At 43.3% G+C, this 23,433-nt stretch overlaps 1 protein-coding gene across 5 annotated transcripts; it reads right to left on the bottom strand.

The window, feature by feature from the left end:
* Nucleotides 1-122: 122 nt before the first annotated feature.
* Nucleotides 123-23,221, bottom strand: LOC131496524 (probable G-protein coupled receptor 148). 5 transcript variants are annotated; one of them, XM_058702170.1, is made up of 3 exons: nucleotides 23,062-23,221; nucleotides 12,609-12,757; nucleotides 123-2,165 (listed from the first exon to the last, which is right to left on the bottom strand). In XM_058702170.1, exons 2-3 carry the CDS (start codon nucleotides 12,734-12,736, stop codon nucleotides 1,229-1,231), a joined length of 1,065 nt encoding a protein of 354 aa, XP_058558153.1. In that variant the 5' UTR covers nucleotides 12,737-12,757; nucleotides 23,062-23,221; the 3' UTR covers nucleotides 123-1,228. The 5 variants fall into 5 exon arrangements, 4 of the variants coding, with proteins under 4 accessions (XP_058558153.1, XP_058558162.1, XP_058558172.1 ...); XM_058702179.1 differs by lacking the exon at nucleotides 23,062-23,221 and adding an exon at nucleotides 14,897-15,166; XM_058702189.1 differs by lacking the exon at nucleotides 23,062-23,221 and adding an exon at nucleotides 12,413-12,522 and having other exon boundaries at nucleotides 12,609-12,742.
* Nucleotides 23,222-23,433: the final 212 nt, after the last annotated feature.

Here is a 23,433-nt window from a genome sequence, read left to right on the forward strand (position 1 = left end):
TGCCGTTCCCTTTGAGAACTGTTAACATTATACAATTAAAGTGTTCTGGGATCTTGAACGGTTAACTCCAAATATCGCACTGAAAGGCAGAGTATAGTTTTGTAACGATTATAACCCATCCGTTATCTTTCTTTATACTTTATTTGGCTGAAAGGAAAATGGTCCCCGAAATAATTTTGCCTCCTAATAGCCATTCTTCCTTCCTGTCTTAGGATCAAGAACCCCAATGTTTAGCCAGGGACTCTACTACCCAGCTAAAATTCATTCCCATTCTCTCTTAAAGCCAGGCATAGGCGTATGAGTAAATTTTGGCCAGTTAGATAGAAGAAAAAGTATTTTGTGTAACTTCTAAAAAGTGTCTGTAGAAGGAGGGTATAGGGGTGCCTGGGTGGCTCAGTCGGTTGTACTTCCAATTTTGGCATGGGTCATGATCTCACGGTTCATGGGTTCGAGCCCTGCGTCAGGCTCTGTGCTGACGGCTCAAACCTGGAGGCTGTTTCAGATTCTGTGTCTCCATCTCTCTCTGCCCCTCCCCTGCTCACTCTCTCCCTCTCTCTCTCTCAAAAACAAATAAACATTGAAATTTTTTTTTAAACAAAAAAGGAGAGTATAGACCTTCCTTTGCCCCTTACTCCTTCCTGTTGGCTGGAGTATGAACATGATGACAGGAACATTAACAGCCATTTTGGGCCATGAGGTAGCATAATAAGCATATCAGAGTGGAACAGAATGAACCTGTTGCTTGCAGAGCTGTGATATAAGACTGCATTGTCTACCTCCAGATTTCTTTTACATCAGAAAAAGATCTCAAACTTTACAAAATCACTGTTATTTGGTTTCTGCTTTGTTACTACATGCAGCGAAGCCTACCCCTAATTAATAGAAGAGGAACGGCCAAACTTCTCTTCCTATCAACCATGGACTATTTCTCCATTTCTAAAAACAAGTGCGTTCTCAAAAGCTGCCTGACTACTGAAACACAGTAGGGCATGCCGCCAAAAATGTTGATCTGGGTTTAGAATTAAAGATATAAAACGATTCCCGTGAGGCCAGTTCAACACACACAGCAACGAAGTTTGCAGGCCAGATGAATAGCTCTGACTTACTCCTATCGCTTCCAGAATCAAACCAAGACACCAATTTTAGGTTGCGTAAAAGGCAAGTCCTCAAGCCTGGCTGATGGTCCGCTAGGGCTAGAGTCATTGATTCCAAGTGGCTGAGTTCCAGATTAAACTGGCTCTCTGTCGTTCATAATGTGACCACACCACAGCTGACAGCACATCCAGTGGTATAATCCGCTTTGCAGCTCTCTGTTCCAGAGCCCATAGATCAGGGGGTTAAGACACTGTGCAAATGCAAAGACTCCAAAAAGTACCAGGTTTAAAGCAAAGAAAAACACCCCACACATCTTTCCCAAACCTATGAATATCAGGATTGGTATTACATGCAAACTCATCTGCACTAAATGAATAAGGACTGTTTTTTTTGCTTTGATATTTGATCTATTAAAATGGCCAGCCCGTTTGCCTTCTCGGTAGATCAGAAAGTAACTTATAAGAATGATGGACAGAAGAAAGAAAAGGAAAACCATGCCAACGGCTCTGGCAGGAGGGCCATTCAAGATCACAGGGCACAGGGGTTCAGATTTAAAAATGGCAACTCGAGGGGGGTTAGCGCTTTCTATGAGGAATAAGCAAACATTCTTGAATATAATGATTACCCAAGACCCAGCCAAGATCCTGTACTTAACCGAATCTACCAAGGACAGAGATTTCAAAGGCCAGCAAATAGCCAGGTAAGTGTTGACCGCCATCAAGGCCAGCGTAAAGAGGATCCCTTCTCCAACACTTAGCTGGACCCCAAATACCACCCAGCACACCAGCACGGGGCTGTTGGCCAGCAGAGCCCGCATCCCTTGGAAAACCACCCCGAGGCCACAGTAGGAGGAGATGCATAGCAGATGATGGCACAGGAGGATGTATCGGACCTCTTTCCTCAGCTTCGAATTCTGTAACACTATTGTGATGATGACGACGGTGACGAATGTGGCAAAGAAGAAGGCCACCACATACACAGAGGCCTTCACTGTTGCTTCCAGCCTCAGCCAATCCGATATGTTGCAGTGGTCAGAAGACAAGTTCATGATCTTCAGGGCAACTTGGCTCCTGAGGGATTAAAGCACCAGAAAGAGTGAATCACGAAGCATCTTGGGTGGTTTTCCAACTCTGTGACCTTGTAAATCTCAAGGAACACATTGCACGTTTTTTGGTATGGATGATGAAAATTTTAGATGTATGGACATGAACCAAAGAAACTAGAGAAATCAGGGGCGCCTGGGTGGCTCAGTCGGTTGAGCGTCCGACTTCGGCTCGGGTCATGACCTTATGGTCCGTGAGTTCGAGCCCCGCATCTGTGCTGACAGCTCGGAGCCTGGAGCCTGCTTCGGATTCTGTGTCTTTCCCTCGCTCTCTGCCCCTCTCTCACTCATCCTCTGTCTCTCTCTGTCTCAGAAATAAATAAACATTTTTAAAAATTAAAAAAAAAAGAAACTAGAGAAATCATGTGGGGGTCTTCTCTTTATTTCAGGAGAGGGGCACATACTCAAACCATCCAAAAGGAAGGTCTGAAAGGTGGACTCTCAGTACTCAGCAAATTGCTGAAAATCAGATTAAGCTTCCACCCTCTGTGCATCCTTTTCCATCTTTGATTGTGAGAACTTTTTCAACTTGGAGCCACAAAGCACAACAGTGTAAAACTCAGTTGATTAATCACCAAGCACTAGTTAACAGCACATGCAAAGGTCCGGGGAATGGATTAGGGCAAGAGCTGTAAAGGATGTGAGGAAGCTATTGACGCAGAGGCTGGAATTCATTTGGGTCCATAAGACACGACAAAGATATTAACAAAAATGATAGCAATCATCGGTGACATTTACCCAGTATTTTCTAGGGATCAAAACAGTTTTTAGAGCATATTGTTCTAACCCTTGGGTATGGTTTATGTTCCCCCGAGTGGTTTTATTATGCACTTTTTTGCAAATGGGGAAACGGACTTAAGGAGGCTAAGTAACCTACTCAGGGCCATATAGTTATTGGGGAGAGGGGCCACGATTTGAATTTCAGAGTACAATGCCAGCACCCATTCTCTCAACCACTACAAGGAAGTTCATGTCAAATGCAAGGTCACTTTAAAAAAAAAGGGGGGGCTGGGGGAGAAGGGCGCCTGGGCGGCTCAGTGGGTTAAATGTCAGACTCTTGATTTTAGCTCAGGTCCTGATCTCGTGGTGAGATCAAGCCCCACATCAGGCTCTGCATTGACAGCACAGAGCCTGCTTGGGATTCTCTCTCTCCCTCTCTCTCTACCCCTCCTCCAGTTGCCTGCGTTCTCTCTCTCTCTCTCTCTCTCTCTCTCTCTCTCCTCTCTCTCTCAAAATAAATAAATAAACTTCAAAAGAAATCCAACGTCGAATGCATGTTCCGAGTTCTTCTCGGGTCAATGTTGTGTGACCAACCCAACTGGACCCCATTTGTAGAAATACCATTTCTGTGGTTCAGCTGGAAGACCATCCATCCTAGAAGGTGCTGGGACCTTAGGATTATTGAGGAATTGTGGCCACTGAAATGATAAGATGTGTGTAATAGCCTCATGGAATCTTCTCAAGCCTGCACAGCAATGAACAGCGCACTGTGCCACCGCCTGGGAAACCCCGGAATTTCCGGATCTCTGTCTCTGAAAGTCTATGGCAGAGATGCCAACTGTTGCCTCCCCACTACTAGCTTTCTTTACTTCCCCACCACCTCAGTGTTGTGTGGAACTAGGGATAACTATCTGACGCAGGGAGAATTATTCCGGAGACGGTGCTGAATCCACTGGTGTCTGCCTCTTAAACATCCAACTGCAAAGTTCTCAGAGAATGTGGCCCAAGTATGATGTCATGTCATTGGCCTGCCAGTAATGATGGAATGTGGGTGAGTGAAGAAAGTGACAGTGAGGGGCAAGAGGAGAGCAGAGGGAAGGACAAGTTCCCTGAGAGTCTACAAAGGCCCTCGCAAGACAAAGAGAACAGCATGGGCTCCCGAATTTCTTTTCTTTAAATGTTTATTTATTTATTGTTGTGAGAGAAAGTGGGGGAGGGGAAGAGAGAGAGGAAGACTGACGATGCAAAGAAGGCTCCAAGCTCTGAGCCGACAGCAGAGAGCCCGACGTGGGGCTTGAACTCCAAGCAACGAGATCATGACCTGAGCCAAAGTTGGACGTTTAACTGACTAAGCCACCCAGGTGCCCCTGGGTTCCTGAATTTCTGATTCCATTGAGGTTGCTCTGCATTTTCTGTCCTTAGGTCCTAAAAATGTAACACACCGCTCTATTATTTGAGCTAGCTTAAATGAGTTTCCATTCCCTTATATAAGCCCCTCGCGTGGTAAGTATATAAAGTGGACTTTAAGGAGGCACAGTATATTACACTGATTTCCTAAAGGGCACGTCGCCATGGAGACAGCTACCGCAAGCTGCTGAGAATCTAAGATGTCACGCCTCCTTATGCAATCCCTGCCAAAGGCACCGTTTTCCCTCGCATATTGCGTTGTCATCCTTTGTGGAGAATTTCCCCTGCTGGGATGGATTTTTGTGCCATTGTCGTGCGGCCAAACTCCAGGCATTTATTTCTCTACTCCCCGGCTCTCCAGAGGGGAATAGAAATTGTAATGGTCAGGGGAGCCTGAGTAGCTCAGTCGGTTGAGCACTGGACTTCGGCTCAGGTCATGATCTCGCAGTTTGTGACTTCAAGCCCCACATCGGGCTCTGTGTTGACAGCTCAGAGCCCAGGGCCTGCTTCAGATTCTGTGTGTGTGTCCCTCTCTGGTTCTCCCCCGTTCATGCTTGTGCTCTCTCTCTCAAAAATAAATAAACATTAAAAAAATGTCTTAATACAAAGAAATTGAAATGGTCATTGTCATTGTCAAACTCATCATCAAGCTTTCTTTTAGCTACAGCTTTTTCGGTCAAAATCTTACACCAGAACCCTTCAACGATCGATAGAAAAATGCATATCTGCCCTCATTAAATGCCTCCTCATCGCTCTCTCCCAGAGCACATTCCTGTAACTGTCCTCAGGACACCACCATGGACACCGAGGGCTCCAGTGGAGATGGGGCAAAGTTAGAACACTCTACCCCACCAGGCGGAATCACAAGGACTGGGCTTTAAACCTAGGTCTGCTGCCAATGAGGAGTGGGATTTTGGACACTAAAGTCACTTCCCTTCTCTGGTCCTTCGTTCCTGACATCACAGCCACATAGGATTGCAAACTCCACATCCTTTCTCTCTGTCCACAAGGTCATCTTCACTCATATCCACAGCAGCCAACTCTTATCTGGGACTTTTCCTTATTTTTGAGACAAGATTGGCCCTGTCCTCGATGCAGAATGTCCTCATCTGATTCCCCATGGCTGAGCCTTGAATAGAATCACCAGCTCTCTAGGACAGGTCTAGACCCCTCCCAGGATCTAAAACCCAGCCTCCGAGTCCCAGTATTAGGGGGGGTCACTCCTGCCAGGCTCTTCTATGGTCTGCCTGGGCCTCCCAACAATGCCCACTCCTGGGCGCATTGTTACCTGGTTTGACCTAGCTAATGGGCTATAACCGGCCCCCCTTTATTCAATCTTGCTCTCACCCCTCATTCTGCCCAGAATCCTCGTCTTCTCTGTAGCTTCCCTGTTGGATTCCTCATTTCTGCCCACCAGGACTACCTTGCACCTGCATTGCCCCCCATCGGCCCCTGCACACCTGTCTAGTTCATCTGATAGCACCTCCCCAATAGCAACGGGCGGGACTTGACCTAGCTGTGTTCTAAGACTTGAAACCCTACACAGAGCCTGAGTGACTCTCATTGTACTTCCTTTGGAAAAAAAATTTTACAACCTCCTTTTTTCCACCTGAATGACTGTAGCTGCAGCTATAATAAACCCCTCTCCCTCCAGATCTGATACGGTTTCAGGGAACTATTTACTATTGAGAGCAAGCAAGAACTAGTCTCTGTAGTTTTCTAATACGTTTAACACTCTGATCAACACGGCACGATGTCACATCATTATGCTCCACAATCTTCCTTGTGCATCAAAACATACAATGAATATCCAATACAATGGAAAACAGTGAGGTTACAGGTGGTAAAACACAGGCGCTGACATACAGAAGCTTCTCACCCAGGGCAAGAGGCAGAATACAATATAACTGGGTAGTCATAACCAGAAACATCATGTGTCGTTTCACTCATTTGCCAACTGAGGAAGGAGGTTGGGTGTCTCTTGTGGGGGTGGGGGTGGGGGGGAGCAGGGGGACGTTGTTCAGAATAGAAGGGGTCACAGAGGCAGTGAGAGAAAGCTCGTTGGAAGAGGTGAGACTTGAATCCAGCCTTTCCAGGTTGAAAACTAGAGCAAAGCAGGGGCAAAGGTGGATAGAGACGAGGAGAAGTGCAGATTGTAGCCAACAGAAAGCAGCAAAAGCCAAGGTGGGAACCATGAGCAGATTGAATTTGGTGGAGTGGAGGCTTATTCAGAGGACAAAGTCCAGGACCAGTTTTCAAGGGCCTCGATACCTTTCCGAAGGTTAAACTTCACTTCGTAGGCAACGAGGAGACTTGCATGATCAGAATTAGAAGTAGCACATGCCACAGGTTAAGAGGCAACATGGGATGCCCACCCTTGCTTGCATAGTGGTGTCTTATAGGAGCTCTGACGAGCAGGAGCCCGGCAAAGGACAAATGTGCACAGTGAAGACGCTGCTATGACAGCAGGTGGCTTAAAACTCTTTTTATAGACAGGAACATTGCAAATCTGCAAAATCAACGAGGGCAAGTTTTATTGCCTTTAATTTATTTATGAGAGCTCAGAAAGATGAGTAATTTATTCAGGATCATGCAGCCAGACAGACGCTCCCAGTCTCCAAGTTCATATTCCGTCGCAGAGGTATATTTGCATATCAAGAGCTCATGGCAACAAAACCCATGTAATAAATCCTCATCTATACGCACGACCTCCACTTATGGATAATTCCTAGAGCGTTTTTCTTCCGAAATCGTAAAATGGGAATACCTGTTTTCTTCTGGCCCCAAATGTTCCTTTGGCTTCAGCTCTGAAAGACAACCCTGGAGGCTAACAAATTTCAGCAGAGAGTTACATTCTGGCCACAACTGCCCCGCAAAAAACAGGCACCACCACTCCCTGCGAAAATCCTGTGGGAAGCAGACGTGGGGGAAGGGCTGCGTGGGCACCTAAGAACGTCAGGGAAGCAGCTGGTCTCATCCTAAGAACGCTGCTCGGGGCAACCCCCTGAGGACGACGTGCTGCCCTCGGTGAGAGACGGAATATATCAACGGATAAGGCCATATTTAAAAATTAAACTCTGATCCACAACCCGCAACCACCTGCCAGGAACCCAAGCCGTCCTCCACAGTCACCAGCCCAGGGGGGGCAACCTGCTGTCTCTTGTGACAGTCCAGCCAGCCAATCAACAGCCTCTGTAACAACTGGCCCCAAATGGCCAGGACTCGATTAATCACGGACAGCGTCCCTGATTTTTGTCCCTGCTTCCAACTTAGGACCAACCAGAGAGAGCCACGTACGTCCTCCCGAACAGTCACATAGACACCCACAGCTAAGGAACGGGAAATGACACAAACTGGAACAGTGGCTAATTCGCGCTGATCACTCACTACGAGACGGCTCTGGTGAGAGATGCCTCCTTCCATCAGCACACCAGCCCAGGAAGGTGGCACAATTATTATTTGCATTTTTCCGAAGAGAAAGCTGAGAGATAGAGGCAGGAGGGAACTCGGCCAGGGTTAATTAGCTGGTAACAGGGACACTGGAGCTTGGAGCAGGCAGTCCCCCTGCAGGTGTGATCTCTAAGCCACTGGGCCAGGTGTTCCCCTCCCGCCCGGACCCCGCTCCCCACATCAGGGAAAGACTCCACATACAGAAAAGTTGTGAGGGGCTCCACACACCTCTCAGGGAGTTGCCGGTTAATGGTGAAATCTGGCTTCAAACCCAATTCTCCTGATTTCTGAGATGACATTTTGTTAATGTCGTTTGTTAAGGTTTTTCCTAACAGTACTGGTGCGGGTGGGTTGAATTCTTTTGTAAAAAGAAAAAAAAGGAAAACTTAGCAGGTGTTGTGATCCGAATTGTGTCCCACTCAAGTTCATATGTCGAAGCCCTAACCTCCAGAACCTCCAGTATCTGCATCTGGAGACTGGGTCTTTAAAGAGGGAATTACGTTAGAATGAGGGCGGGAGGCTGGGCTGTGATTTCATCTGATTGGTGCCTTTGTGTCCTTGTAAGAAAAGGAGATTAGGGGACTGGGTGGCTCAGTAGGTTGAGCATCCATCTGACTTCGGTTCAGGTCATGATCTCGAGGTCCGTGGGTTCGAGTCCCACATCGGGCTCACTGCTGTCAGCACAGAGCCTGCTTCGGATCCTCTGTCCCCCTCTCTGTGCCCCTTCCCTACTTGCGCTCTCCCCCAAAATAAATAAATTTAGAAAGAAAAGAAAAGAAAAGAAAAGAAAAGAAAAGAAAAGAAAAGAAAAGAAAAGAAAAGAAAAGGAGATTAGGAAACCCAGAGAGCCTCCAGATGCATGTGCACAGAGAAAAGACCATGTAAAGAGGCATCAAGGGAAGATAGTCATCTGTAATCCAAGGAGAGAGACCTCAGAGAAAATCAACCCTGCCAGCACCTGGATCTTGGACTCCCAGCCTCCAAATCTGTGAGAAATTAAGTTTCTGTTGTTTAAGTCACCCCGTCTGCGGTATTTTGTCTTGGCAGCCCGAATAGACTGATTCCACGGGGCAGAGCAGCTCCCGGCTCCCACCTTATTTCCAGGTAGCTGAGAAGGTCTTCCCACGGGTCTCTCCAGACTCTCCCCACCCCCAGAACCTATGCCCTCTAAGAGGGAGGAGGGCCGTTCCTTCCTGGGCCTCGCGGTCAGTCAGGCAGTGGACGCCAAGGTTAGGGCCAGTATCTGACTTACCACCAGCAGAAAGGACTCATCAGCTGAGAACAGACTTCGGGAATCATTTCATGTGCTCTGTAGCTGCTGGCAGAAGGCCAATAAGATGAAGTGGATACTTCCAGAATAGCTCTTAGAACCCTCCCCGGATGATCAGAACTTCTCCTCTCCCACGACAGACACGCCCTCCCCACGTTAAACATTTAGTCTTCCCCTTTGCTCTAATTGTGGCCTTACTTCTCTGGTATTTGAAAAACACCACTCCAGTCTGGGAAGCTTTGGTGATCTCCACTGTTATTCTCCTCAAAGCGGGCAGGAAGGAAGGGAGGAGACCGGTGTCTACTGAGCACCAGTCACTCAACGTCGAGGACAAGCACTTAGTAAATATTAGCTATGACTGTTAATCATCTGAGAACAGCTCTGGAGGTGACGTGGGAACTGGATGAAATCACAAAGCCTCTGAAGGTGTATCCTGTGACCTCTGAAGGCAGAGAAATCACACATTTTTCTGAGTGCTTTTCTAGGCAGTTAACTTTTTAACTTTGAACTTGCCTTTTCATATATAAAGGGAAATTCTCTAGCTTCCCTCCCCAGTTTTGTTCTGACCACAATTTTGATGCACAGATATTCTTTGAAGTACTCACAGGATTCATTAATCCAGCGATCTGCCACCTGGCTTTAATAGAAACTTGGCCTTTTCTAAACTATTTAATGTGTAAAAACACATCTTGCAAAACAACGTGCACACACATGTTTACTTGAGATTTTTGAAACACCAGGCTGCTCACAAACAAGGATAGGGTGAAAAAAATTCCCCAAAACCTGGAATATAAATAAATATTAAATAATGAAGTATTGAAAAGAAGGTAGCTCATAAGAATGGTGACGAAGCACTTTTCATTTTTATAACCTAAATAATAGTAAGTGTGTGATCTAACATTACAGTCACCGTGATAACAAAAAGGACACAATTTAAGGACACATTTTGCTGTCCCATATATATCTGCAGATAGAAATAGACATAGGAGCCATTCTAGGATTTCAGAAAAGGATTGTGCATTACTAACTCTAAGAAGATCACATGTAACGACATTTTCCGTGAATCTTAATATAAACTTAAGTAATGAGTTTATACAAAATTATGGTCCACTGGCTAAAAGCAGAGCCATTCAACTCTGCTTGGAAGGAGCCCTCTGCATTGGCAGGGGACTAACCAAGAACAAAAGTGGCAGTCCCAGCTGGCAGACATCTATTCTATCAGTTGGTGAATTCCAGCTATAGGTATCATCCACCTTTCGAAAGGTTGTGTTTCACCACTTTGCTTTTGAGAAAGATCTACGTCAGTTTCTGTTTTTACTAACTGCAAGAAATAAAGAGGATTTTTGTTTTTACAAAAAAAAAAAAAAAAAAAAAAAAAGGCAAAAAGCCACCATAGCATCCCGCATGTGTTTTGCAGGGAGCCACGATAGAGGCAGCACGCGTCCCGAGCAGCGAGAGCAGCCCCACCACCTGCTTCCCCGGAACCGTGCTCAGCATCTCGTCTTCAGGCTGCCAGAGTTTTGAGCTGTGTCTATGAGTTTTACCTCGATTTATTTTGTGTATCCATTAGGAAGATGTGTCCTGTGGTATCAGAAAAGTCTATGAGAGGTAATTTGGGGGTTTGGGAACGCTTACAAGTTTCTCCATATAAATTAATGGTAATCGCTTCTTCGCTTGATGTCGTTCTGGTTTACGAAAGGTTTCATAGGAACACTGGGCTTTCAGGTAGCAGGGTAAACCCGTCTATGTGGGCCCACCAACACGGATCTAATCGGTGGAGACAGCACAGTAACTAAAACACGCCAGGTGTCCGACACCATGGAGCTTCCGTGGTCCTGAGCCCCTGACGGTAACCGGGCAGGCAGTAAGCAGACGGTATTTTTCTCCCTTCCTCCCTATCTCTCCAGATGCCAAAGGTCAGTATGATGTCTATAAACCACAAAAAGCAAACAGTAATCTGTATGTTGCTAAGCATGTGATTCACTGCTGATACCATTTCCCAGACTCTGAGAGGATTTTGTCTTCGGTCTGTTGGTTTATCTCTATCGAGTTGGATTTAGTTTTGAAACCCACTGAAGCTATTTTACTGTTGGATTATTGAAATTACTAAGCTATTCAAGAATTAATTACCTGCGTATCACTTCAACATTATGAAAGCTTACAAATCAACAATAGCTGCCGAGATAGTGAATTTTGTGTTCTGCTGGTAGGCAATCCTCCACACCACAGCCAATGGGTTTGTTTCGTTGCACAAAGAGTTGGCCCATCCCAAGCGTCAGGACATACCCTTTCTGCCTCAACAGACCACACCTGGCTGTAGCCATAAAGCAGATGTTTTCTTGGTATGATCTCGGCAAAGCTGGAATCAGCAGATTCCGTGAAGCTCTTTGGCTTTCTCTCTCTGACTCAACATTGGGGATTGCTGTAAACTTTCTGTCAGGTTTAATCCTATTTCCCCCAACTAAGGTCCAATTGTATTATAGCTATTCTTACTAGCCTTTTTTACATGCTATGATTTGTTTCACTGATGAAAAGAACTCCCTTAGTTTTGAAATCCACATATAATATACATTACTCGTCAAATTCTCTTACCTGTATTAGGTATCTTTGAGTAAAATATATATTATGCTTGATTATATATGTCATACAAAGTCGACTCTCTAGACCTGAAAACTATGATTTAAATAATTGAAAGTAAAACCCGTGGAATGCCTTAACCATGGCCTTCTCTGAAAACTTTTACTTAGCACATAGTTATTAACTTTATCTTTTACTTAATTATTATATAATTGATTTCTCTCGGATTTCAGAAGCGTGTATATTTACAGAGTTTCTTTGGCAGGGATATAAGCCCACGGTCACAGTGAAATCTATTACCATATGAATGGACTTGCATTTTTCCGTATTAAAGTCCACTTATCCCAAGTTATTAATGCTCTTGCTTATTTTCACTAGCATTTATATTTGCCTTTTAGGAGTGGCATAGAATTTTGAATCATATTTATTATAGAGCAAATGGCTATTTCAATATTTATCCTTGTGATAATCTTAAAATATGACCACTATATTGATCTGTTTATTCAAAAGACTTATTCCCAAGTAAAGAAACATCATTGTTATCAGTGTTATTTTTCAAACATGATCTGTAATTATATTTTGTATTTTTCAACAGGAATTACATTCTAAGTATTGGTGACAAAGAAAACTATTAATGTCAAAAACCCCAGCTATGTTATCATTCAACCACTTTTGAATGATCAAAAAAATTTATAATTTGAATTTTAAAATTCACACCCATGTCCCATTTTCTCCACTTATGTGTTCACTCACTCATTCATTCATTCAATAAACATGTATTGTGCACCCACCTTGTAACAGGCACTGTGCTAAATGCTGAGCTTGCAGAGAAGAACGAGATATGGTCTTTGTCCTCAAGAGATTTACTTCACGAGTTTGGAAGTAAGAGCAGGTATGCACACTGGTGTAGTGTTTGAGAGAGATGGCAAAAACATAGATCAATTTCACACATTTTGAATTGGAGAAAACTTATGAAAACCCACAAACCTTTGGTTGGACAGATGTGTGTTTTTCTTCTCCTTTTCCCAAGAAGAGGATCTGGGGAAGGTATTCTTTTTCTTGCATGAAAAACCAGGGCAGGAAATGATGAGATGAATCCCGGACGGTAGAGACATGGGGCTAGCAGGAGGAGCTCACTGGAAAGAGCAAGAATACCAGAACGTTTAGTAAGGCTGACGGAGGAAGACAGGATAAAGAAGCCCTCTAGAAAACCACAACTGGGCAAAAAAGGCTGGCACTGTGGATAGGCAATGGGGACCAATGATAAAGGCTGACTTGTCAATGATGCACGCAGAAGGCAAACAGCCATGAAATGATCGAATTTAAGGAAAGGTGTGTTTGAGAGGTATAGATAGCTAGGCCTACATACTGGCCAACTTCTGGTTTTGACCCAAATGACTTTCAAAGCCAACAGAATGCAGACATATAATGAAGCTGCCCCCTCAAAGAATAATGACCGGTCACCACAGGGATTCTCAGTGTACAACTGGATGGATCCAGGCGACAACACAAGCACAGGATGCAAGGCCTCCTGGGAGATGAGGGTGGGCTTTAGATAGGAGAGCAATGGCTGATGTACATATCCCAGTGGTGTGTACCCCACAAATGTACATCTGTGTCATTCTGGCCTTTGAGATTTGCTCCCCTACGCCAAGAACCTTCCCAAAGAACTATAAATTTCCTGCCTTCTTTTTCACCACCTCCTTGGCCGCTTAAACCATCCACATCCATGAGCTCAGCCTCCCGCAAACTAACAGCAGATATGGAACCCTTGGCTGTAGCAAAGTCCATGAATCAGGCTTATATCATGAGTCTCTGGTTATCGCCAATTTCACCTAACCTGAGCACCTACCCCGTTTCAGACTTTCAGCCTACCCTGATCTTAAATGTGTGGTTGCCATTTAGTCTATGTTTTGACTTCCTAAATGTGTGGTCTCAAAACATTGAATATTATTTCTGGACGATCCAGGACTGGAGCCGCATGAGGACATTTGCTCTTCCAGAGTTGTCAGAGTAGTACCATGCAAACCCCCACCTGACCCCAAAGGAAATGTGACCTGGTCAGAAGGCAAGTGCACTAATGAGAGGAAGTGCAGTCTCCAGACAGAGGACCATGGGTGATAAAAGGGATGAGCCAAAAGTGAGTGGGGACCAGTTTGGGGACTTTATTTTGTGTGAGCAGAGAAGTAAGAATCCATATAACCAAAGAGGGATGCGCTGTCTCTAGATGGTATTAATGCATGCTATTTTAAGACTTAGAGATGGTTTGCTTGTGAGGTTAAGGTGCCTCTTTGTACCACATCAGGAGGTGACTAGTTTGATCCTGGAAATGTAATCTATGGAAACCATTCAGTGTATTTGTAGGTTCAACAGAAAGGAATTGAAATAGCAGCTGAAAATAGAAGGATGTTTGTTCCCTTGGAAGCAATGAAAAGCGAAGAGCAAGAAGTTAATAATGCATCACCACTGAAAAAGCAAAGGGGTCCCGAGTAATGCAATATCCTGATCTACTTAATAAGCATATCCCATAAGCTGAGAGATACTCATGAGGTTGCCACAGTGTTATTATTTTATTCTGCTATGTGCTAGAGTACTCTGAAGTATCTATAGTTAGTTAAATGGAAAAATAAGGCAGGATCCCTGCATTTGTGGAGCCCGCAATCTTTTAGGGAAGATAGATGAGCAAGCAAATAGTTTCGATTCTGTAATTTAAGTGCTTAATTCCAAGTGCCATGGAAACCAGACGAGGGAGTCTAATCTTCCTAAAAGAGTCAAGGAAAACTTCTCATGGGACAGTGACTCCAGAAAGAAAGAAACATTCATCCATACAGCTAGCCAGCCTCTTAGTACTCAACAGCCAGTTGAGTACCTTCAACTGTTCTAGATGACGTGGATGCAAATTTGAAGAAGACAGACAAGGTCCTTCCTTGGTGACATTTACATTCTGGTGGAGGTTAAATGACATCACTAGGAGAAACACAGAATGGCGCCTTAAGACCCCCTAATATCCACTTTCAGGCCTCATTTCTTCACCCACAGGTATTCTCCTACTGAGACCAGGGTGCCTCGACCACTCAAACTGGAGCATTTGCATCCTATGGGCTTAGTTCTCATCATGAAACCAAAATGCCAGTGTATTGCTTATCATCACAATGGGATAATTCCAGAATGGCATGTGCAGATAAAATCAAGTTTCCGAAAATGCAGAGCTGAGGGTCAATGCCAAGCAGAAATAAAAGCGAGAAACGAGATGCCCAGACATGAGAACTCCTCACCTTACATTACGAGTGGAAGTCTTTTCTGCCAGTGGGAAACTGAGTTCTCTTCTCCAGGAAAAAAGTATGTGGAAGAGTAGCAGGAGTTTCTCCATGAATCCTGGGAAGAACCCCCAATACCCAGCATCTAACAGAAGTGAGTCAAGGGAAGTGCCTCACTTCACATTCTCCCAGGCTCCTGAGCCTTCAGACCCAGAGCCCCTTCCCTGGGACCACAGCCAGTTTCACACTGTGATTCCCGAGAGCTGCGGGCTCTCAGAGGAAGCGGGGACTTTTGTGCTAGCCACTTCTTTTTTTTTTTTTAATTTTTTTTTTTTTTCAACGTTTTTTATTTATTTTTGGGACAGAGAGAGACAAAGCATGAACGGGGCAGGGGCAGAGAGAGAGGGAGACACAGAATCGGAAACAGGCTCCAGGCTCCGAGCCATCAGCCCAGAGCCTGACGCGGGGCTCGAACTCACGGACCGCGAGATCGTGACCTGGCTGAAGTCGGACGCTTAACCGACTGCGCCACCCAGGCGCCCCTGTGCTAGCCACTTCTTGAAAGAACACCCTGCTCCTTCTGTCCAAGAAAGAAATACAGGAACCTGAGGCCAGTGCTTCCCCTTCTGCACCCCTTCTGGAGTTGGGACCCACTTCATGGTGTTTCAAGCTGGCAAGTGACAATGTCTCTAGAGAGAGCTAAAAAGTTTCGTCACCCCACCACGAGGGAAAGACCCAAGCCGCTGGAACCAATAGTTTTAAGCCAGGCTAGCCTTCAAAAATCTCATGGTACAGCTATAGAAATGACCACAGTTTCCTACAGAGGCAAGAGAAAGGCAGTCAGAAGCTTCTCCAAGGCACAGTTGGTGCCGTTCTGAAAATTCAGATTTCCTGTTTGCCAACATGTCTGCTTTAAGTCTCTCAATCTGTTAATTACATCGCAAGTGTTATACACCAACTTTTTCTCATATTTATAGCCTTCGTTTCTTTTTAAACTTTTTCAAGTAATATGTTTGTTGTCAAAAATGTAAAATTAGCAAAAAAAAAAAAAAAGAAAAAGTGTAAAATAACAGGCATAAATAAGAAAAATGAAAATCCCCCATAATTCCACTTGAAGATAACTGCCGTTGGTATACATCCTTCCAGGCTGTTTTCTGCGCTGAGGGTGAGCTTTTCCATTCCACTTCACACCATTGTAGAATATCCATGCAGATTTGTTGGGATTTACCCCATGTCTACCTCCATTATAGAGACTGATTTGGCTAAACTAAATTACAATAATCTTATGCTCTTGCCAACAGTGTTTGTTTTAGGAACCAGTACCCAATCCAGACCTAAGCCAATCAATACAAAGCATTCCTCTGGAAATGCCACACAATCAGGGTGGTCCAGTCAGAAGGAAGCCTAGGGCTCCCGCTAGAGACCTGGGGAGAAACACTCCCTTCTCTGCAGTTGGACAACCGGAAGCTGTTGGAGGCCAGCTTGCCTCCGTGACACAAACCAACTTTCAGCCGAAGCAGGCTCTACAGAAGGCAAAAAAGAGATATAAAAAGAAATTGGGTTTTTAAGGAGCTTTCTGAGCTGCTAAATTCAGCTGACATTAAAATCTATCTTACTTCTGGAGTTTCTACTTTCATGAACAAATAAATTTGCTTGTTGAAGTGAGTTTAAAGTGAATTTTCTATTGCTTATGAGTTGCATCCTAAATGACTCATGTAGATACTTTTATTAAAATGGGGCCGTCTTGTACACATTGTTTATGCTTTCCTGCCTAAAAATACATAATAACCACCTCTCCTTTTTTACGATAAATATACTTTTACAAAATTGTTAATTTCATCAGAGTAGTCCATTATATGGACAGACATTAAATTACTTCTCCAATTCCTTTTTGAGGGGCATTTTACATTGTTTCTGGATTTTTCTATATTTTGTAAACAATTCTGTGTCGAGTTTTCTAAATATTAGAGAACATACGTTTTCCTTAGGACGCATTTCTACTGTAGAATGTCTGAGTCAAAGTATGTATTTTTTCAAGGGTTTTGATTCATATTGCCAAAAGGCCCTCCCAAAGATTTATTTCAATTATATCCCAAGCAACAGACCACAAGAATGCTCAAAAAGCCTCTCTTCCTCCTCCCAGCCAGGAACTCGTATACAAAGTTTCAACACATATAAAGTTTCAACACATATAAAGGAACTCATATATAAAGTTTCAACACATATAAAGTTTCAACACAAGTAGTCCCTATCTATGTGTTAAATGGTGCATACCCTTTGTTGCTTAATTTGCACTTAAAAATCATATACCATGCTTATAATGTTTATTTTTCATATATCTATTTGCTTGTTGTAGTTCTCTTTTTCTAACTTGCCACTGGCATCCTTTGCCCATTTTTAATTGAGGCACTGACTTCTTACAGATTTGCAACAGTTGTTAATATGTAAGATTATTACGCACCTGGCACCTGCGTATTATACATGTTGCGAATCATTTTCACGGCACGCCGCCACGTGCCCTTTAATTTGCACACAGTACTTTTCACCGTTCTGAAGTTTTAAATTTTAATTAAGTCGATCAATCTTTTCATTTTACTTTTTTCCTGCCCTTTCTGTGTCATTCTCTAACCAGAGAAGTCACAGCAGCAACAAACCAATGCTCGGGACGCCCGAGACTGAGCCGTAGGGAGGCAGCCTGGAGTTGTCTGGACCCTTCCACCCCTGACTACTTCTCCCCGGCCTCCCCTGCAGTGAGATGTGGTTTGTGATTAAATGATAGCCAGTGGGATGAGAGCGGTTATGTGCAACTCCCTGGTTGTGCTCTTTAAAGGGAAATGCCGGGGCGCCTGGGTGGCGCAGTCGGTTAAGCGGCCGACTTCAGCCAGGTCACGATCTCGCGGTCCGTGAGTTCGAGCCCCGCGTCGGGCTCTGTGCTGACAGCTGGGAGCCTGGAGCCTGTTTCGGATTCTGTGTCTCCCTCTCTCTGCCCCTCCCCCGTTCATGCTTTGTCTCTCTCTGTCCCAAAAATAAATAAAAAACGTTGAAAAAAAAAATTTAAAAAAATAAAGGGAAATGCCTTCCCCTGGATTTTCACTCCCTCCTTGGGTGGGAGTGAAGAAATGGTGGTAATCTTGTAGATGAGCAAGATACCTGGGGATGACAGCACAAGCCAGAAGGACCCTGTGTCACTGACACTGTGATAAGTCCATACCTCCTAGACTGCTTATAACTGGACTCTTTCATGAGCAAGAAATAAACTTCTCTCCTGTGAGAGCCACTGTTATTTTGGGGCTTTATCACGGATTCAAACCTGTATCTAACTTAAAGAGTAACATATGACTCCATTCTACACGCACACACACATCCCAGCACACACACACACACACACCAGCATAAAAGAAGATAAAGAAAATTATTAATGTTAATTAATTCAGGGAATGGGATTGCAGGAGTTTGGGAGGAAATAATGAACATTTCTTTTTTTTTTTAATTTTTTTTTTTAATGTTTATTTTTGAGACAGAGAGAGACAGAGCATGAACGGGGGAGGGGCAGAGAGAGAGGGAGACACAGAATCGGAAGCAGGCTCCAGGCTCTGAGCCATCAGCCCAGAGCCCGATGCGGGGCTCGAACTCACGGACCGCGAGATCGTGTCCTGAGCCAAAGTCGGACGCTTAACCGACTGAGCCACCCAGGCGCCCCTGAACATTTCTTTTAATATTGACTTTAGTTTTTTAGTCCAGGTAGCTCTTACTCATGCAGTCATATTATCCAACATGGTGAAACACTTTTTTTTTTTTTTTACTAGCCCCTTCACTTAAAGTCACAGCCCTAGACTTTACGGGTGGAAGAAAAGTGTACTGGAGGCAACAGAACAAGCATCACAACAGGTGGAAGAGTGTAATTTTAACAACACTGGCTGTGTCGTCCACGGTGAGTGTGTACTTTATAACTACCATCAACCAGCATTCAATGGCATCAGTATATTTCTTTTCAGATAAACATTTTTATCTTTTTTTAAAGGTTGCCAGAAAATTATTGCAGGACTCTCTAGTGGATTGTGAGCTATAATATATAATGCGTATCTCAATAGGTTTTTCCCATAAAAGGAAAAATATTTAGAATAATTTCAATACACCTAAGGCAAAAGTTCTTCTGTTTTTTTTTAAAAAGCCCTTGTAGGGGCGCCTGGGTGGCGCAGTCGGTTAAGCGTCCGACTTCAGCCAGGTCACGATCTCGCGGTCCGTGAGTTCGAGCCCCGCGTCGGGCTCTGGGCTGATGGCTCGGAGCCTGGAGCCTGTTTCCGATTCTGTGTCTCCCTCTCTCTCTGCCCCTCCCCCGTTCATGCTCTGTCTCTCTCTGTCCCAAAAATAAAAAAAATAAATAAAAAAAAAAAAATAAAAAGCCCTTGTAAATTTAAATATTCATTCACCTGTGCCTCTAAATATCCAAATAAGTTATGTTTTTAACATATACTGATATATGTCCCTTTCACTCATAGAAAAAGATCCAGAAGGATGCACAACACATTGACAATAATGGTTATTTTCCAGAAAGGGTATTGGGTTAGCTTGGGGGAAAGGGAAGGCTGGAGGAAAACTTTGGCTTTTTATATTAATCAGGTGTGTATAGTTTGTATCTTTACAATGAGACTAAATTCATATATTGAATTCGTAAATTTTAAAAAAGCAACATGCAGGGGCCCCTGGGTGGCTCGGTCAGTTAAGCATCTGACTTTGGCTGAGGTCATGATCTCACGGCTTGGGAGTTCGAGCCCCACATCGGGCTCTGTGTTGACAGCTGGGAGCCTGGAGCCTGCTTTGAATTGGGTCTCTCTCTCTCTCTCTCTCTCTCTCTCTCTGCCCTTCCCCTACTCACACTCTGTCTCTGTCTTTCAAAAATAAGTAAACATTAAAAAAAATTTTAATACATAAAAATAAAAATAAATAAAAAACAATGTGCACATTTTAAATAAACAGTGGGAACATAAACTAAAAATATTTTTAAGTGGAAAATCTATAGCCTGTGATTTTTCAGGAATGTGTTGCAGCTGATAAGACTGGACATGTTAGATAAGATGATTCCTGCTACACATAACAGAAAACCCCAACTCTTACGGACTCGAGCTGTCATGCAAATCTTTTTCTCCTATAACAAGGAAGGTCGTGTAGGCTCCAAGGATGATTATTTCCGTGGCTTCGCGCGATCATCAAGGTCTAGGGCCTCTCTGTCTTTTCGATTTGTCATCTTCTGCAGGCTGACTGTTTGCCCTCGTTCTGATTCCCCTCACAGATGACCGCAACAATTCCTGCTGTCATATCTAGACATTACAACATGCAGAGAAAGAAAAGGGCCTCTCTTCCGGAGTCTTCTTAGGACAGAAGTATCTTTCCCAGAACTCTTCCTCCGGCCTATTGGCCAGAACTGAGTCACAAGCCCATTCCTGAACCAACCTTGGCAAGAAGAGGGGTACGGTCACTTTGGACTTAGACTAATTGTCAGTCGTGAGCAATAAACATATAGGAACTGAGCAAAACAATGAGACTTTCCAAACATTATCTCTTCAAAGAGATACGCATAAATCAGAAAACTCAATATTGTTAAATTGTCAGTTCTCTCCAAACCGATCTAGACATTCAATGCAAAACCCTAGGAGGCTTTAGAAAAAAAAAAAAAGAAAAAAGAAATTAACAAGCTGATTCTAAAATTTGTACATAGAAACAAAGGACCTAGAATACATAAAACAACTTGGATAAAGAAGAACAAAGTTGGAGGAATAACACAACCGAATTTTAAGATTTGCCATAAGAGCTACATTAACTAAGACACTGTGATATTGGTTATGGAGAGACCTGTACCAATGATAGTGTCTAGAAAAAGATGTCATGGTAAATCAACAGTCAATGGAGAATATTTTCAACAAATAGTGCTAAAATAATTATATTTTTTCATTTATATTTATATATTTTTAAAGATGAACCTTGATGTGTACTTTGAATCATATACAAAATTCAACTTGAATGGATCATAGACCCGAATGTAAAACCAACAACTATACAGCTTTTAGGGAAAAAAAAACAAAATAGGAGAAAAATCTTTACAACCTCAGGTCAGGCAAATATTGATTATATAGGACACAAAAAGCTCAAACCGTCAAATAAAAAGTGTATAATTTTTTCCATACTCAAAAAGCGTATTCAATTTTGTCCATATTATATAGGACACAAAAAGCTCAAACCGTCAAATAAAAAGTGTATAATTTTTCCCACTTTTGGATTCATAACTTAATAATGAAAAGACAGATAACACAGTTTTTTAAAGAGCCCAGTATTTGAATAGACATGTCTCCAAAGAAGACATACAAACTGCCAAGAAGACATGAAAAGATGCTTATCATCACTAGGCATTAGGGAAAGATAGATTGAAGCCACAATGAAATACCACTTCATACCCACTAGGAGAGCTAAAATCAAAAGGAAAGACAAAAACCAGTGTTGGAGATGATGTGGAGAAACTGGAACCCTCGTACACTGTCGGTGGGAATGTAAATGAAGCAGCTACTTTGGAAAACAATTGGCAATGTCTCAAAAGGCAAACATAGAATTACCATATGTCCCACCAATTTCATACCAGCTAGATACCCTCAAAATGAAAACGTACATCCACACAAAAACATGTACACAAATGTTCAGAACAACGTTGTGCATAATAGCCAAAAAGTGAAAACAACCCAAGTGTCCATCAACTGATATGTAGATAAACAAAGTGGAGTTTACCCATAGAGTGGAATATTATTCAACCATGAAAAAGGAGTGCTACGTGCTCCAACAGGCATGAATCTCGAATACATTATGTTAAGTAAAAGAAACAAACAAACAAAAAACCCCGCATATTATATGATTCCATTTACATGAAATGTCCAGAACAGGCAAATCTATAGAGACATAAATTAGATGAGTGGCTACCAGGGTCTAGGGGGAGGAGAGAACGGGATGTAACTGCTAATGGTTATGGAGTTTCTTTGCAGGGAGAAGAAAATGATCTGGAATTGGACAGTGTTCGTGGTTGCACAACTTTGGAAAACAGTTTGGCAGTTTCTTCAAAAGTTTCTACGGTTACCATGTGACCCAGCCTTTCTACTCCTATGTATTTACCCAAGAGAAATGACTACATACGTTCACACAAAAACCTGTGCACAAATGTTCATAGCATAATTATGCATAATAGCCAAAAAGTGGAAACAATCCAAATGCCCATTAACTGGTGAACAAACAAATCTTGGTATGTTGATACCGAGAATACTATTCAGCAATAGAAAGGAATGGTTAAGCTATACTCACACACACTGACACACACAATATGGGTAAACCCCAGAAGAAACAAAACCCAAAAAGATACCAAATGCATAATTCCATTTACACCATATTCTGGAAAAGCCGAAACTGTAGAGACAGAAATCAGATCGATGGTTGCCAAGAGTTAGGGATGGAGAAAGGGATGACTACAGAGAGGCAGAAGGGAAGTTTTTTGTTTTGATGGAATTGTTCTAAGTCTTGAATGATACAACGGCAAACATTTGTTAAAATTCAAAGAACTGTGGGGTGCCTGGGTGGCTCAGGTGGTTGAGCGGCCAACTTCGGCTCAGGTCATGATCTCACGGTCCGTGAGTTCGAGCCCCGCGTCGGGCTCTGTGCTGACAGCTCAGAGCCTGGAGCCTGTTTCAGATTCTGTGTCTCCCTCTCTCTGACCCTCCCCCGTTCATGCTCTGTTTCTCTCTGTCTCAAAAATAAATAAACGTTAAAAAAAAAAAAAGAGAATAAATAAAAAAAAAAACTCAAAGAACTGTAGGATTCAAAGGGTGATTTTTTTTTTGCTGTATGTAAATTATACCCCAATAAATCCAATTAAAAAAAGTAAACTACATTACCTTAATCCACCTCCTCTCTCCAAAACAAAAACAAAAACAAAAAACTATATTGAAACTTGAATAGACAAGTTTAAATTTAAATTTAAATTTAAGTTTAAATTTATTTAAATGTCAGAGATTCTTGTAAAGAGGAAGAAAAGCCAAGTGCATTTACTTCCTCAAAAGCATGCATCCTCCATTTTCCAAAACACAGTTAAACACCTGTGAACACCCACACATCGCCAGCTTCGTAAAAACTTTTAGCAATCGACTACTTACTTTTCTGAGAAAGAAATCAGCTTGGCTAAGACTGTCTGTCCCTGTTCCTCCAACCTGGTCACACTTGTTTTCAGCTGGCAGCCGGCTGCTGGTTAGGAGGATGTTTCGTTTCGAGTGTTTTCACTTCCTCCAGAAGGAGGTTACTGTGGGCAACAGTGGATAAAATCGAGAGTGATAAAATTGGATCCAATCTGCTCACATGAGAGGTGTGGCGGGTAGAACCCATGTTCTGCCCACGTCCCCTCGTATCTCTTTTCCATTTCCCCTAGTTGTATGCTTTCCCTCCCAGAAGTCAGCATCCGCTTCTCTCTGTTGGAGGACCACCCTCAGGCCGCCCAGATCCACCCCCCTGCTGCATTTGGTAAACCAGTA

This window comes from Neofelis nebulosa, chromosome 2 (genome assembly GCF_028018385.1).
Source record: "Neofelis nebulosa isolate mNeoNeb1 chromosome 2, mNeoNeb1.pri, whole genome shotgun sequence".
Lineage (NCBI taxonomy): Eukaryota > Metazoa > Chordata > Mammalia > Carnivora > Felidae > Neofelis > Neofelis nebulosa.